At 56.8% G+C, this 16,458-nt stretch overlaps 2 protein-coding genes across 3 annotated transcripts in view; one reads left to right on the forward strand and one right to left on the reverse strand.

Moving 5' to 3' along the window:
- The first annotated feature begins 1,647 nt into the window (after nucleotides 1-1,647).
- GSS (glutathione synthetase) lies at nucleotides 1,648-11,746 on the forward strand. The gene is given in 14 exon segments (XM_039563355.1): nucleotides 1,648-1,696; nucleotides 1,699-1,728; nucleotides 1,731-1,774; nucleotides 2,888-3,033; nucleotides 4,236-4,311; nucleotides 5,112-5,251; nucleotides 5,368-5,484; nucleotides 5,618-5,698; nucleotides 5,982-6,059; nucleotides 7,654-7,720; nucleotides 8,310-8,504; nucleotides 8,887-8,968; nucleotides 9,305-9,494; nucleotides 10,182-11,746. Coding segments are annotated over 14 exon segments (1,419 nt in total). The 3' UTR covers nucleotides 10,306-11,746.
- Nucleotides 11,747-12,215: 469 nt separating this feature from the next.
- ACSS2 (acyl-CoA synthetase short chain family member 2) overlaps nucleotides 12,216-16,458 on the reverse strand; it is a 31,513-nt gene continuing 27,270 nt past the window's right edge. For both annotated transcript variants that reach the window (XM_039563353.1, XM_039563354.1), the window contains 3 exons: nucleotides 15,303-15,479; nucleotides 14,513-14,587; nucleotides 12,216-13,992 (listed from right to left, as the gene is read on the reverse strand). In XM_039563353.1, coding sequence (XP_039419287.1) covers nucleotides 13,865-13,992; nucleotides 14,513-14,587; nucleotides 15,303-15,479 — 380 coding nt within the window. In that variant the 3' untranslated portion in view covers nucleotides 12,216-13,864. The remainder of the gene's footprint in view (nucleotides 13,993-14,512; nucleotides 14,588-15,302; nucleotides 15,480-16,458) is intronic.

A 16,458-nucleotide genomic window follows, 5' to 3' on the forward strand; every position in this document is an offset into this window, starting at 1 on the left:
ACAGAGCTAAGTGGCTCGAAATGCCCTGGACAACTCCTGGCACAGGTAGTAGGATAAAGAGCCAGTCATGTCCCAACCTGTCCAACAGTGATGAACTCTCTGGGTCTGTTCCTAATAGAGGAATAACCCTCTCAATCGCCCACACTGCCAATTCAAGCCCTACTGCTGGGCAACGAATGTCCTGCAAGTACATGAAAGGGTTCTGGGATCTGCGCTTTCTCAGGTGTGCCCAGGTGAGCAGGCCCAGAAGAGCCCCAGCCTTGGCTCTGTGTGACACGAGGGCAGCGAGCAACCCCGTCCCCTGAGGAAGCACGGCAGAGGGGAGAAAAATCCACAGCCACAGGGGAGAAACATCTCAGCTTGTGCTGTGCCCCAGGGCACCGCAGACACTGCTGAGCACCTGGGAGCACCTCCCTGCCCCGGCACACGGCCAGGGACACGCCCTGGGGACACCCGGGAGCACGGGAACAACGGGGGACACCGAGGTGCCCTCAGCCAGCCCCTCCCCGGGCCCTGTCACTGCGGTGCAGCAACGGCAAGTGGGGAAGAAAGAGGGCAAGAAATGGAAAGCACAAAGATATTTCAAATTCCTTTCACTTCCTCGGGCAGGTTTGCATTTCCCCTGCCTGCCAAGGGTGAGTTCCAGCTCCCACGAGGGCAGCAGATAACGCAGCTCCAGTGCGTGGGCGCCAGCGAGTTAACGCGGAGGCGCTTCCTGGGGCCGCAACACGGCCGACGCTGGGAGCCCGCCTCCGAGACCACTGCGCCAGCCACTCCCATCGCTTTGGGCCCCCAGCAGCCCCGGCCCGAGCAGCCCTGCTGCAGCGCTCGGATTTAAGGAGCCGCAGCCCCAGACGCGGCGAGCACCCCCAGCGCCCTCAGCGCTCTTGATGGTCGCGACATGACGTCACACCCGTGACACAGCCCTGCGCGTGCGCGCTGCGCGCTCCCCACGCGGCTCCTCCTCCTCCCGCCCCGCGTGCGCGGCGCCGCACGCGAGGAGCGCTTTCCCCGCACTGATTGGTCTCTTGCGCTGTCAATCTGAGCGGTGGGCGGGGCTAGGGGCGCCAGCTGAGCCAATCACGGGGCCCGTCCGCAGCGCCCGCACCCGAGCGGCCGGAGCGGGTCCGGGCGGCGGAACCGGGGACGCCGGGACGGAACCGGGGGACGGGGTCAGTGAGGGGCCAGGGTCAGGGGCGGTGTGGTGACGCGGAGGGACCGCCAGCGTCAGAGAGGGCGAGGGGTCCGGGGACCGGGAGTCGGGGAGGGACCGGGGGTCGTGGGTCAGTAGGGGCCCCGGGGGGCCGGAGAGGGACAGAGGGGCGGGGTTCAGGGACAGCGATGGCCCGGCGGGCGGGAACAAGTAAGGGGCCCGGGGAGCGGGAACCGGGCTCGGGAGTCCGGGCGCAGTGACGGTCTGGGGACCGGGGGCCGACGACGGGCAGGGACCGAGGGGTCAGGGCACAGGGGCTGGGGGACAGCGAGGGGCCGGGGGTCAGGGCACAGGGGCTGGGGACAGCGAGGGCTGGGGTCAGGGCACAGGGGCTGGGAACGCCGGGACAGGGACCAGGGGTCTGGTGTATGGGGACGGCGAGGGTGTGGGACGGGCAGTGAGCCCTTGCTGTGCTGTGCCCCGCCAGCTCTGCCATGGCCGCGCCCTGGCGGGACGTGGTGCGGGACGCGGCGGCCGTGCGGGAGGCGCGGCGGTGGCGGTGGACGCGGCGCTGCTGGCGGGGTGCTGATGCGGACCGGGGAGCAGCCCCACGCCTCGGATGTGAGTGCGCAGCGCGGGGAGGAGCCGCTGCCGTGCCCGGGGTCCCTGAGCCCTTCTCAAGGAGCGTCTCCCGGCTGGAGCAGGGCCGAGCTGGGGCTGCAGCTCACAGCCCATCCCGATGATGAGCGCAGCCCCCGAGGAGACTGCCTTGCCATACAGATTCCCTTTTTCAAGGAGAGGGGTAGATCTGGGAAGGTTTAGGAAGTTGCCAGTGTTGGTGCTGGGAGTTAATCCGTCTGCCAGCCTCTTGCCACCTGTATGAACCTTTGAACCAGAGGAGAGTCTCTCGGAGGGGCCTCTGCTTTTGGCGTGTTCCCAGCTACAATCAGCCTTTGCCCCATACCTGGGGTGAGGTGACAGAGGTGGAGGTGGCTGATGTGTGGGATTTACCTCTGGGCAATCCCTGGCGGATGGCTGGGGTGGGAGGGCTCAGCCTGTTGGAGCAGGATGCCATGAGGGGTCTCAGAGGAAGAAGTACCCCTGTGCAGGGGGAGTGGGGCACCATTGGGAAAGGGTCTCTGAGGAGCCTGGGGGCAAGCAGGCAGCTGCCAGAGGTATGAGGACGGAGGTCTTCACCACAGCACTGCTCCTTGGTGTCAGGGCTCTGATCTCAAAGGGTGAGAGGAAGAGGGAGCCTGGGAGGAGAGGCCAAACACACTGCCAGTGTCCCTTGTTTCATGTGAAAATCCAGGTGAGTTGGAAACTTCTCCGTGGTCTAATATATAGACTTTGAGTGTGACCCCGTGCCTGAGATGTGGGATGAGCCAGGGGTCTGGAGTCACTGAGCAGGGATCAAAGGAAGTAACTGATGGCCAAGAACCCAGGACCGGCAAATGAACCTTTTCTCTGCCACTGAGATGTTCTGGAGACAGTGCTGCCCAGTTCAGGTGGAGACAGGGGGAAGCCATCAGCCCCTGAGCTCTGGAGCAGCAGTGGCCTGTGGATGGTTCATAAAACAGAGTCCTCAAAAGTTAGGAATCAGCAGGGTCGAGGCCCTGTGTCTGCCCAGGAGGGCTGGGGGTGGCTTCACCCTTCAGACAAGCAGAGGAAGCACCTCTTTAGCTCCTCTTCAGCTGCCCAGACCTGACTGCTGTGCTTCATCCCTGCTTGCAGGTGGTGAATTACGCGCCCTTCACGCTGCTCCCGTCAGCAGTGCCACGGGCCTTGTTTGAACAAGCCTACGCTGTCCAGCAGGATTTTAACCTGCTGGTGGATGCCATCAGTCAAAACAAAGAATTCCTGGAGCAAACTCTGGCCAGGTAACGTTTCTGTGGGTTGCATTTTAATGAAGTATTTCAAATGTAAAGCATTTATCACCCTTCTGGCGTTCCTGCCTTTCTGAGGTCTGTTTGCCACTGTTTTAGGCTTGTGAATTCATACTTGTGAGCTTGTTGGACCCTGGGTCTTAAATGCAAATCACTGGAGTCTTTGAGTCCTGGATTTAGGAGTCTCCTGTAGTCTTATTGTGCATCTGCCTGTGTCTGTCCAGTAGCCACCAGCTCTCCTGCAGCACTGGTGGAGAGGAGGTGTCTGTTCCTTTTCCCACACCCTCTGTCAGTCACCCCCATCCCCTCTTTCCCATCCCCAAACTCTGGGTGCAGGACTCTCCAGCTCTGGCTCCAGGACTCTGCTGAGTTTATCTGTGGCTTTTGCCCTGGGCTGGAGTGACCATCCCTGACTTTGCTGCTCATAATTGTGGAGCTGATGCTTCTACAAATCGCTCTTCCCTTCCCACTGCCCGTTCTGTGCTGCCTGTGCACGTGCTGCTGCCTCTGGCACTGGCACAGAGCAGAGGGGGCTGTTTCCAGTATGCTTTTGTTTTGTTGAAGCCTGACCCCTTGGAGCTGTTCCAGTGCTTGTGCCTTTTCCAGAGCTGGCTGCAGCCAGAGCTTGTGGGGATGTGTTCATACCTGTGGTTAAAGAATGCAGCACCTGGGGCTTGCGTGTGCTCAGGTGCCTGCCCTGTGCCAGGGCAGCTCCCTGGAGGTGCTGCTCAGGGATTTGAGACCCTGAGGAAAAGCCACACCTACTCTAGCAGGGCCACAGTGTTTTGGAGGGATTTGGAGCCTGACAGGGCAGGGGGACTTGGATTAAGCTTGTGAAACTTCTCTGAACTGTGTGGGCAGGCACAGAGAGACTTGTGGTTTCTTCCCTGAACCTGCAGAATTCTGCTGCATTTCTTTGCCTTTACTTGTCCCATCTCTGCCCTGCCAATGAGTCACCTCTGCACAGGAGGGCCTTTTTTGGAGTGGCTGTGCTGGGCAAACTGGGTTTGTGTTGTGGTTTTGCACTGAGCATTCATGGGGAGGTGTTTCACAGTGCTGCAGCACTTGATCAAGCCCTAGCCCTGCTCTTTGTGCTGGAGAAGGCCCCTGCTAAGGGCTTTTTCTGCAGAAGAATTAATTTTCTTGTTCCTCTGTGACAGCATCAGGGGACTGATGTGGTCTGTGTTTCTTTCCAGCACCATCAAGGTAGACGACTTCACAGCTCAACTCTTCAGAATCTACATGCAAGTTTTGGAGGAAGGCTTGGCTCAGGTACCTTGGCAGGGGATCCCAGCGGTCTGTGCCCCTTGGCATTGTTGGTGGGGGTGCCTGGGCTCTGGCTGCATGCTTTGGCACTGTGGACTCTGAGCTGTCCCTTGGCCAGGCTGCTCACTGCCTGCGCTGCGATGTCTTGTCACAGCCTGTGAGCTCAGGACCTTGCCCTGTTGAACAGCTGAGCTCTTTGGTTGGTGCTGCTAGAAACAGCCTGGCCTGGAGTGGGAGGATTTAATGTGGTTTGTCCTCTGGGAGCCTCAGGAGTGTGCAGGGACATGTGTCCTGTTGGGACCTGCACCAGACAGGCCATCCCTGCAGAAGCTCCTTTACTTTCAGGAGTGTTGGGAACTCCTCTGGAGCTCTGAGAGGGCTGTGGGCCCTGGGCAGGGGGCAGAGCACCCAGGTGTGTGACCTGCAGTGGTTTTTATCAAACTGAGGGTGACAGGACAAGGGGGAATGGCTTCAAACTGACACAGAATAGGTTTAGATGAGATACTAGGAAATTTATTGTGCAAGTGGGGAGGCCCTGGCACAGGTTGCCCAGAGAAGCTGTGGCTGCCCCATCCCTCAGAATGTTCAAGGCCGGGTTGGACAGGGCTTGGAGCAACCTGGGATAGTGGAAGGTGTCCTTGCCCACTGCAGGGGCTGGGTTGAGGTGATCTTGAAGGTCCCTTCCAACCCAAACCATTCTGTGATCCTCTGACTGGATCTGCTCTGGGAGGATTTTGAAGTGAGGTCATCAGCGGATTTGCAGTTAAAGGCGACAGGAGACCCCAGCTCCCCTCCCTGTGTTCCAGACTGTGTTTTTGGGCATCAACCGCTCGGATTACATGTTTGACTGCGGGCTGGATGGCGCAGCAGCTCTGAGGCAGATAGAAATAAACACCATTGCTGCCAGCTTCGGGGGGCTCACCTCCCGCACCGCCGACGTCCACGGGTAAGGAGCACCTCTAGCACTGCAGCAGCTGCACTGCGTGGCCCCTGTGCTCTCCATGCTGCTCCCTTGGTCCAGCTGGGCATGGACATGGCATTAATGGCTTTTGTGTTCCACAGGCTGGTGTTGAAAGTGCTGGGAAAGACTGAGGAGGCATCACACCTGCTGCCCAACAACCCAGCGAAGGGGCTGGCCTTGGGAATTGCCAAAGCCTGGGAACTCTACGGTTCCCAAAGGTAAGGACAGAGGAGGAGAGCATGGACAGGAGCAGTGCAGGAAGCCTGAATCACAGAGATGGAAGGCTGGCTATCTAGCTGGGAGCCTGTGAAGTGTTTATGGGTTTAATGATGTTCTTGGTATCTCTTCCAGGGCTGTGGTGATGTTTCTGGTGGAGGAAATCCAGAGGAACATTTTTGATCAGCGTTGTGTAGAAAATGAGCTTTGGAGCAGGTAAAGTTTGAATTTCCCTGAGATGGGAAAGGAAGGAGATGGTTCAGTTTCTGGAAAGGGAAGCTGAGCAAACCGCTGCCAGATCATAGGATACATAGGAAGGGTTCCTATACATACAGGGAGTTTTTTGGGCTGTAGGATTTCTCTGGCTCCATAGTACAAAGCCTGAGGCTATTTGTGAAGGAACCTTCAGATCCTCCTTGCTGCAGCCACCGATTCCACCCACGATTTCCAGCTCAAGTACCCCTGCCCAGCCTGGTGACTCTCGCTCTCCTCCTGACAGGAATATCCGTGTGATCAGGAAGCGGTTCCGGGATGTGTTTGAGCAGGGCTCCCTGGATGCCAGCAGGAGGCTGTATATGTGAGTATGAGCCAAGGTGCGCACTCCTGCCGTCTCTCGGGCGCACGGGGCTGGCAGTGGGAGCTTGCAGCCAAAGCTGAGTGTAAGTAGTGACTGACTGAGAAAGCAGTTCTCTTCCATGCTCCAGGCTGCTGCTTCCTCTTGGAGCTGAGATGATTTTGTGTTCACAGTGGTGACATTTTGCAGATGCACATCAGTCCCTTACGGCTGCATTCACAATCTCCCTCCTTGAGGCCTCAGCCTTCATTGCTCTGTGGGATCTTTTACCTCCTCCACAAAGATCTGCTCTCAACAGCCCTGGCTATTGGAGAGGCTTCCACAGGGCCATTTCCTGTTTACTGTCCACATGATGCTCTCCCAGTGGGAGCTGGGCTGGGTTGTTAGTGCTGGAGGAGGCAGCATTCCATGTCCTTTGAGGATCTCTTGGGTTTGAACTCACTCAGCATCTTGCCTGCTCTCTGTGGAGACCAGGATGGGAGGATCACAGACTCCCAGTTGGTCCCAAGTGTGACGTTTGTCCTATTTCCAGGTAATGTGCTTGGAGCTGGATGAACCTAAGGGAAGACATGGTTTCATGCCAGTGATTTTTCTGTAGTTAGGCTGATTTTTCCATGGTTTGACCTTTGGTGTCTGTGCTGTGTTTAATTAACAAATACATTTGTCATGGCCGGATAGTTGAGGGGAAAGTGTATCTCTTGTGCTTCCTCCTGAGCATCCTTCCTTGTCACTGCTGAATGCCTCTGCCTCTCCTGCCTGCCTGCCAGCAGCTGCCAGACCAAGTGCACAGTTCTGTGGCCAAAGCTTGGGCATGTGGTGCTACAGCTGTGCTGCCAGCCCAGCCCTGGCAGGGTGGTTTGGTGCCTCTCAGGTTGATGAGTTGATGTCCTGCCTTGAATTACCACAGGAGGAGAACCCTGTTCCCTCCAGCTTCAAGAATGACAGAGCTGTTATGGTTGGAAAAGACCTCTGAGATGGAGTCCAACCTGTAACCCAGCACCACTGAACATGTCCCCAGGTGCCACAGCCACACGTCTTAAAGTCCCTCCAGGGATGGTGACTCCATCATTGCCCTGAGCCACCTGTCCTAGTGCTTGACAACCCTTTCTGTGATTTGCCCTAATCTCCAATCTAAACCTCCCCTGGCCCAGCCTGAGGCCGTTCCCTCTCCTCCTGTCCCTGTTCCCTGGGAGCAGAGCCCGACCCCCCCGGCTGCCCCCTCCTGTCAGGGACTTGTGCAGAGCCACAAGGTCCCCCCTGAGCCTCCTTTGCTCCAGGCTGAGCCCCTAAGCCAGTGTGGGGTAAAAGCTGTTAAAAAAGAGGTTCTTACTCTCTGCTAGGCTGGTTGTCAGAATTATTGAGCCTTTGGTTAGAGCAGGGGCTGGGTGTCAGCTCTCTGTGTCTTGGGACCAGCCAAGCTGGGGCTCAGTGGAGAGGAGCCAGGGCTCTCAGTGCTCAGCTTGCTCTGGCAGAGCCAGGCAGGAGCAGGAGGGCCAGAGGCCAGGGAGAAGGGGCAGAGGGCTGTGATGCCCCCTTGGTGCTGGGGATGGGGCAGGGCCTGGCCTGGCTCTCCGAGCACTTCTGGTTTCCATTCCAGGGACGGCCAGGAGGTCGCAGTGGTGTATTACAGAGAGGGCTACGTGCCCCAGAACTATGACCAGCAGGTCAGTACCCACCTCCCTGCCCCAGAAACCACCAGCTGAGCACTGTTCAGGGAGCTTGAAATAATCCCAGGGGCAGCTACCCTGTCTGGGGTGGGGTCAGTCCTGCCTGGTGTGGCTGAGAGCATTGGGAAGCTGTGACTCCAGAGAGCATGTGGGTGACCCTGCAGTAAGAAAAATGGGTGGCTTCCTTCTCCAGGGGCTGATCCCTTAGTGCAGCACTGCATTGCTTTTGTACAATAGGGGTTAACACAGGTATGAGCACCTGCTTACAGGTTTCACTCTGTGCTCTCTTAGCACGATCAGGCTGCAGGTATTAATAGCACAGAGCAGATCTTGCTGGTGTCTCGAGGTGGCAGCACCGGACAAGCTGGGGAGGGAGCACACAGTGGATTAATCTGACTGTGCTCTTCCCAGAGGTGGTGGGAAATCCATGTCTGCTTTTCTCTGGAGTGCTGTTCCCACCCCCTGTCCTGCCAGCAGGCAGGGAGGAGACAAACCATATGTCGATAACTGCACAGAAAAGAGCAGAGCAAACCTTTTGTGTGTTTCTTTTTCTCCTCACGGGGTGGTTGCTCCCTCGCTGCCTCAGAACTGGGAGGCGCGGCTGCTGCTGGAGAGGTCCCGGGCAGTGAAGTGCCCTGACATTGCCACCCAGCTGGCGGGCACCAAGAAGGTGCAGCAGGAGCTCAGCCGGCCGGGGACGCTGGAGAAGCTGCTGCCCGGCCGCCCCGAGGCCATCGCTCGGATGAGAGCCACCTTTGCTGGACTCTACTCCCTGGACGAGGTGAGTGGGAATGGGGCTGGAGCAGGAGTGGACATGCACACCTGTGCTCTTTGGTTGAGAAGAAGAGATGGCTTTGTTGTGGTCCTTGGGGAATTTGTTGATCCCTCTGCTCAGAGGGATCTGCTGAGGAGCCCCTGCTGCTCCCTGATGCTTTGCTGTTTGCAGAATCATTTAGGTTGGAAAAGCCCTCCGAGATCATTGAGTCCAACCTTTGACCAAACACCGCGTTACCAACTAGGCCGTGGCACTGAGTGCCCTGTCCAGTTGTTCCTTGAACACCTTCAGGGATGGTGGCTCCATCCAGCTCATTCCAGTGTGAAACCACCCTTTCCATGAAGAAATCATTCCTGATGTCCAACCTGTTTCCATCCTTTCCTGCCAGGGTGAAGAGGGTGACATGATAGCTGCCACAGCCATCGCTGACCCCGACCGCTTTGTGCTGAAGCCGCAGCGTGAAGGTGGAGGTGTGAGCTGGGCTGTGGAGGTGTGAGCTGGGCTGTGGAGGTGTGAGCTGGGCTGGGCCCCTGGGCGTTTCCATTGTGATTTGTGCTGTATTTGGGATGGGCAGTAGCTCTGTGCCAGCTCCTGGTCCTGTGCTGAGGGATAAAGGGTGGAGTGTCTTGTGGCTACTCATAGCCATGGGGACTAGTCCTGCTACTAAGGCAAAGCTGCTCCTGGAGGAGCTCCCAAGGCCCTGGTGAGGCAAAGGCCAGGTCATTTGGGCTGCCAGGGCTACATAGCTGGGGCCAGGGACTTCTGCTGTCCTGGGAAGGGCTTGACATGCTGGTTTTGTTTGCCAGGGAACAATCTCTATGGTGAAGAGCTTAGGCAGGTTCTGGAGAAGATCAAAGACAGCCCTGAGAGAACCTCCTACATCTTGATGGATAAGATCAAACCCCAGCCAGCACTGAATTACTTGCTGAGGGCTCACAGTCCCCTCCAAGTGTCCGAGTGCATCTCTGAGCTCGGGATCTTTGGTGTCTATGTCAGGTGAGGAATGTGCTTGTGTTCCAGGGCAGGTCCCTGCTCCTGACGTGGATCAGGAGCATTTTGCCCTCTGTGCTGCACAAGCACAGCAGCAGGACAGATGTCTGGGGACATGCAGGTGCAGGGGACAGATGTGACCGTTCAGGCTGTGCCCCTGGCGGCAGCTCTGAGCTCGTGTGCACACGCTGAGCTGCTGCTCTGAACCTGCTGCCAAACGAGTTGTTAGAAAACCACAGGGCTCGTGCTGGCAGTTACTGGTGTAACGGGATCGTGGGATCGGTGCGTCTCATCCCTGACTTCTGGGAGCACTTCTTGGGTTCTGGATGCAGCCACATCCAGAAGTGTGGCTTTTCTGAAGCCCTGCTGGTCTCTGAAATACCTGAAGGCCTAACACCTGTTCAACCCTAGTAGCAGCTGCTTTTGTTTTAAGCCCTCATAGACCAGATTTCCATAGGGTATAAATGAAAGTCCTTCTCACACTCTTTTGGGAACAAAGGTGCTCTGGCAGCGTTCAGCCCCTGGCACTGCCCGTGTGCAGAATGGCCAGTGCAGCCACCACTGCAGGGCCCCCACCTTAGCCCTGGGGCTCTGCCCTGCCCTGGGTGCTGACAGGGAAGGTGAGTCCGCTGCCCAAGGTAAATGCCATGAGCTCTGTGTTCTGCAGGGGCTCAGTTTCCCTCTCCTTTGCAGGCAGGGCCAGGAGCTGGTGCTGAACCAGGCCGCCGGTCACCTCCTGCGCACCAAGGCCATCGAGCACGCGGACGGCGGCGTGGCAGCTGGGGTGGCCGTGCTGGACACGCCATACCTGGTGTGAAGAGCCATGGCCCCACCCTCCTCTCTGCTGCCTGAAGAGCTGATCTGCCACAGGGATTTCTCCTAAGGGTGCACTTGCCAAGGTCCAACATGCTGGAGGCTGTGAGGAGGGACTGTGTGGATGCAACTGCTCAAAGGTCCAGGGTGCCAGCCCGAGCTTCTGATTCTCCCTCCAGAAAGAAGGGATTCCCTTGCTCTGCCTGCTCAGGGGGCCTTGCCCTGTGCACAGCCCAGCTGTGAGTCCCAGGACTGCAAGGGTCTGGATGTTCCCTTGGGGCCTGGCCTGACAGCAGTGGGACATAGAGTGCTGCTCCCACTTCTGAGCTCCTTGACGCTGTGTAATTTCTGGAGATGTACACAGTGTAAGGAATGAGAGGAGAAAGGTGGATGGGCAAGTACCAGCCTTGATCTTCATCCAGTGCCTCAGTGCTCTCCAGCTTAAAGAGGAGAGCCCAGCTCCACTCACCATGGCCCCTCCAGCCCTTCTTCCTGTGCTGCTGCTGTCCTCATTTCTATTTTCCCCTGTGCCTGAGGAGCCCTCAGGGTTCCTGCACCAGGCACAGCTGCCCTGAGTTATTTGCCAAGGGCCTCTTGCTTGCTTTCGCTTTGCCCAACTCCTGTTTTGTTGGACTGGGTGCTGATCCTGAACAGTGCCTCTGTGTCCCACAGGGCAGGCAGCAGTGCGGGGTCCAGGGCTGTGTCTGCTCCTGCTGCTTCCCACAGCCCTGTCCAACAGATCACAAGCTGGAGGCAGCTCCCAAGGCAGTGGTGAATTGGAGCCCTCAGTTGTGTGTTGATAAACCCTGAAGCCCCCTGGGCTTGTGCCAGTGCATCCCACTGAAATCAAACACTGAGCATCTTCCTGTCAGGAAACCCCGACCTTGGGAATGGTCCTGCTGAGACTGGGAGCTCTGTGGTGGGGAAGCAAAGGAATTGCAGGAGAGGCTGGGCAGGCACAGCCCCAGCTCCAAGCACCTTACTCTGGGACCAGCACCAGCAGAGGGGGAGATGTGTCTCCTTCCAGGTTTCATGGATCAGAGGGAACAGCACAGCAGTGGAGGAGTGTGGGCTCTCCTGCTCAACGTCTTCTGCCTCTTCCTTCAGCCCCTTTCCTCCTCAGCCCTAAAAGCTGCACCTTTCTGGCAGTGAAGAGCCCAGGCAGCCTCAGCCCAGCCCTGCCAGTTACACAGAACCAGCACAAAGGTGGAATTCCTGCAGAATGGATGTGCTGAGTGACAGAACCAGCACAAAGGTGGAATTCCTGCAGAATGGACGTGCTGAGTGACAGCCCTGCTGGCTCTCTGCTGCTGTGGCATCAATCACCAATCGGTCACCTGGAAAACTGCTCCGTTCTTCCAGTGTGACTGAGCCTGGGATTCCTGGGTGTTTTGTTGGGGGATTGATTACCCCAAGCCAGAGATTAAAAGGAATGTGCAATCTGACTGCTGCTTGTGCCAGGTTTGTCTGAGCTCAGGGGCACACCTGGCCAGGTACACAGAGATCCATGGCTGTGCCTGGGAGGGGACCAGGCCCAGGGGTGGAGGTGAGGCAGCCCTGAGCTGTACTGAGAGCCCTGAAGCCGCCTCAGCTGCTCACCTGTCTCCCTGGCCCTGGTGCTGCATGAGGGTGTTGGTGACATGTGGGTGTCACACTGTCTTGTGCTTTCCACGAGCCTTGGAGCAGCAGTGGCTGGAGACCAGGGAGAAACTGAGGCACAGGCTGCAGCCCTGGAGCCAGCACACACAGCCACACTAAATCCTAATCCATGGAAAAACATCATGGTGGCAGGAACCTGCACCTCCCCATCCCAAAAGCCAGTCCTGGTTTCTGGCACAGCCACTCCCAACTGCACTGAGCACCCCAAACCCAAGAGCACACAAGCACCTCCCACCCACACACACTCCATGCCTGTTTCCATTTTGTCTTCTTGAATTTTATTTCATTTTGCATTAAGTTCTCGCTGTTTCCAGCCAAAAGTACACAGCTGACAAAGAGTAACAGGAGGAAGGATGATGTAGGAATCCTTGTCACCAAGGTGGCACAATCCAGTGGTACAGAGCTGTGGGGGCACATGGGACATGGGCAGGCACCGGGGTTACAGGTGACACAGGTGCTGTGCCAGTGAGAGCAGCAGGTAGCAAGTGAGATTTGGGACTTGGCCAACAGCCCAGTCGAGCACCCCAACACCTGCCTTGAGCACCCCAACCCAGAAGCAGCTGCTCCTCCTTTCCAGCCCCATGTCAGCTCAGGTTGCAGGTAATGCCTGTCCATTGGCACTCCCCAAAACAGCTGTTGTAGCAAGTTTTAAAGCCCAGTTCTCCTTTGGTTTAAGTGCAAAATCAAACAGTTCACATGCAGTTTTCATACAGACATTGTAAAGGAGGTATCAGCTCCAGCTCAGCCCTGGCTGGAGTTAAATGTCCTTCACTGGAGGAAGGATGGCTTTGGCAGGACTCTGGTGGTGTTCAGGCTCTTGGGTAAGAGGTTTGGGGGCCTTTAGCTCTCATCATTCTTAAACCACACCAAATACAAGCAAATACTGACTTTAAACATCTCCCACCCTTTTTTCCTGATGAAGAAATGTGTAGGGCTCCTACAGCCCTGCCTGCCTTGGTTTATCTGCTGTAGCAGTGGTCGTGGTGCCATGAGAAAGGTGCCTCTGCCTGGCTCCATTTCCTCTCCATCCTCTGGGGTAACAGCAGCCCCCAATCCTCCCCCAGGACACAAAGGGAGCATCCAGCTGCTCCAGCTCTGGTTCAGCTGTGAGCTGGTGGCAGCAGGGCTGGAGGAACCGGGGCTCCATGGAACATATCACACCAAGGCTTTCCCTTCCTGGCTGCCTGTAGTGTCCATGGCCAGTGAAGGACCCTGGACTGGGGACAATGCAGCAGCTGGCACAACACAGTTAGGAAGCAGCAGCTCCTGGTATCAGATTGCCCAAAAAAACCTGTTTAAAGCCCAGAGCTCCCTGGAGCCTTGCCCCACTCCCCTGGAAGCCCCGGGAAGCTGTGCTAGCAGCAGGACAGTGCATGCAGGACAAGCTGAGTTGTGCAGGGATGGTGTGGCTGTTGCAGTGCTCCTCAGCTTGCAGCACTCCGAGGACAGAAGGAAGCTCAGCTGCTCTGTGGGCAGTGGCGGATGCATCTCCCAGGCCTGCCTGCATTGAGTAACTCCAGCACCACTTCCCCTCCAACCCCCAAAGCTCCTTCCCACTGTGCACAAGGTGCCAGGGCCCCTCCAGGACATAAAGTAAATTAACGCCCTTTCCCCCGCCCCCCCAAATTAAATTAAAATCAAGAACGAGGTGCTGAAAAAGGAGGATGAGTCCCTCTGTGCACCAGGCTGACCCTCAGATGTGTGACATCCATCTGGAACATGATAGACACCTCATCCAGGGCATGGACACGGCCTCTCCAGAGCCAGACTCTCCTCGTTCCTACGATTGGTACATTCAATTCAACAGGTGAAGGTTTCCTTCCTGGGCAGGCAGTGGCTGTTGGAGGGACCTGCTCATCAGGTGCCACTGCCACTGTTCTGCTCAGCAGGGACAGGTCCTGCTGCTACTGCTTAGTGTCACATCTGCTGTTGAAAAGGTGTTTGATGATGCCCGGGTCTGCCAAGGTGGAGATGTCCCCCAGATCTTGGTCATTTTTGGCAATCTTCCTTAATATCCGTCTGGTGATCTTTCCTGTAATGACAGCCAAGAAAGGGAAGCAGGAATCAGAATCCCAGCATGGTTTGGGTTGGAAGGGACCTTAAAGCCCATCTCATTCCACCCCCTGCCATGGGCAGGGACACCTTCCACTAGCCCAGGTTGCTCCAAGCCCCAATGTCCAACCTGGCCTTGGACACTGCCAGGGATCCAGGGGCAGCCACAGCTTCTCTGGGCACCCTGTGCCAGGGCCTCCCCACCCTCACAGGAGACAATTCCTTCCTTAGGTCTGTTTAATCTACACCTGCCCCCCAGCAGTTTAACACCATCACCCCTTGTCCTTCATTATCTGCCCATATAAAAAGTCCCCCTTCCCAGGAGTCAGGATCTCCTCAGCATCCTTAGCAGAAGTGGGAAGTACCAGACCTGCACATCCTGCTCACCCTGAGCTTGCACCCTCCCTAATCTGAGCAGCCCTGGACAAGCAGTGCAGGGCTGATCAACTTCCACTGGCAGGAGCTGCCCAGTCCTCCCCAGTACCATCCCTGGAACTCACCTGAGCGGGTTTTGGGCAGGCTGGGGGCGTACTGGATGTAATCAGGTGTTGCTATTGGCCCGATTTTTTCTCTGACTGCAAAAAAAGAGAGATTTTCATTGTAGGGGTAAGGAGATAGCCTTCTATCCTGACTGGAAAGGATGTGTGGCAAGACAGAGCCCAGCTCCTGGAGCACCTGGCAGGGCAGTGCCTGGGGCTGCTGCACCTGGGCCTCCACACTGTGGGAGGGGACAGCAAGACCTGCAATGCCAACAGGGCCATAAGCACATTTCCCCAACAGTGAGAACATTCATCTTTTCATTCCCTCCATCTTCCAGAGACCTCCCTAATGGCTACAACCATCACCATGACCATTTTGATAGAGCAAGGACTGATTCACTGCTGGGCAGGTTCGTTTTGTGTATTCAATGCTGCAGTTTGCAGTGAAACAGCTCCTTGAGAGTGGAGCACAAACACCCAGAGCACCACCCCAAAGAAACCCAATGATCCTCCCAGGATGTTCCAGTCTGCCAGGGAGAGCCCTGCTGCAAACAAAAGGCTGCTGAATACCCCAGTCCCTCACAGGGCTGCCAGCTCCCACGAGGCAGAGATGGCATCACATGAGCAGCCAAAGGCCGAGAGAACTAATTTTAGTCTTTGTCAGCCATGCTCTGTAATCAAGAGGCACCTCGTGGCAGTTGTCCACGCTGCATTCCCCAGACCACAAGCACCTCCTGCAGGCACCCGAGCCCTTAACCCCTCCATCCCCTGTCCTCCCCCTGCCTGCTCCCCAGTATTTGGCTGTTGCTACCTTGTTTTTTGAGCTCATCTGTGAGGTTCTTGGTGAACTCGTGGCCCTCTCTCAGGGTCACGAAGCAGTAGAGGCACTCGCCCTTCAGGGGGTGCGGGTGGCTGACCACGGCAGCCTCGGCCACCGCTGCGTGCTCCAGCAGGGCCGACTCCACCTCCGCCGTGCTCAGCAAGTGACCTGGAAACAAGGGGGAGGCAGAGCTTTATTGACCTGCAGGAAGAGGCCTGAGGCTGTAAAAGGCCCCAAACTACAGGTTTGAAAGCATCAGTTTGATGTGCTCGGGAAAGGACAAGAGTTGGGAGAGTGAAACTCATTTCTGCAGTGCTCTGGAAGCTGCCAGGTGTCACTCACCCACAGCAGCCACCTCCCCTGGCTGTTCTCCCTCCCACCTTTAGGCTTCTTTCTGGTACAGATCATGGACAGTTCACAGTGACGCCCTTCCAAAGCACAGGCTGAGGAGGAGCTGGATTTGGCAGGAGGAGACCTGCCCACATGGAAGGTGCAGAGGAAGAGGTTGGGTCTGCAGAGTCCAGGCTCCAGCTCACTGCTGTGGGGAGGGGCAATGACACACCACATCTTGGGGCAGGGGCACAACTCACTCCTGCACACCTCTGCTCCTGCACCAGTGCTCTGACATCCCACCCTGGCACTGCTGTCACAGAAAGCCACAGGAAGGTGGTCAACTCCCAGAACGATCAGTTGGAGAATTAAGCACTGCTGGTCAGGTGGAAGAATCTAGTCTGATCCAGAGACAAGTAAAGCAGCACCTCAGAGCCAGCAGGATGTACCTGGAGGCTACAGGCTCCCGGAAAGGAGGGAGGGAACTATTAAATAGAGTATATGGAAAATGATGGACTGAGAAGCAGCTGAATCTTGAAGACTCACTCAAGAGAGGTAGGAGTCTTCAGAGCTCTGAGCAGCCTGATCCAGCTTTGAGGTGAGCCCTCCATGAAGCAGCAGGTTGGATTAGCAACCCCACAGTCCTGCCTAAACTCTGTGATTCCCTGTAGCCCTAAATCCTTCAGCACAGAGGTGCCCTGGCTGGTTACAGAAGGTTCATTCCTTCCAGGGCATCGTCTCCAGGGAAAATGGTGCAGCAAGTCACCAAGTCACAGGCTTGTGTGTCCCTGTAATAACCCTGAAATAACCCTGACCC

This window comes from Corvus cornix, chromosome 20, assembly GCF_000738735.6.
Source record: "Corvus cornix cornix isolate S_Up_H32 chromosome 20, ASM73873v5, whole genome shotgun sequence".
Classification (NCBI taxonomy): domain Eukaryota; kingdom Metazoa; phylum Chordata; class Aves; order Passeriformes; family Corvidae; genus Corvus; species Corvus cornix.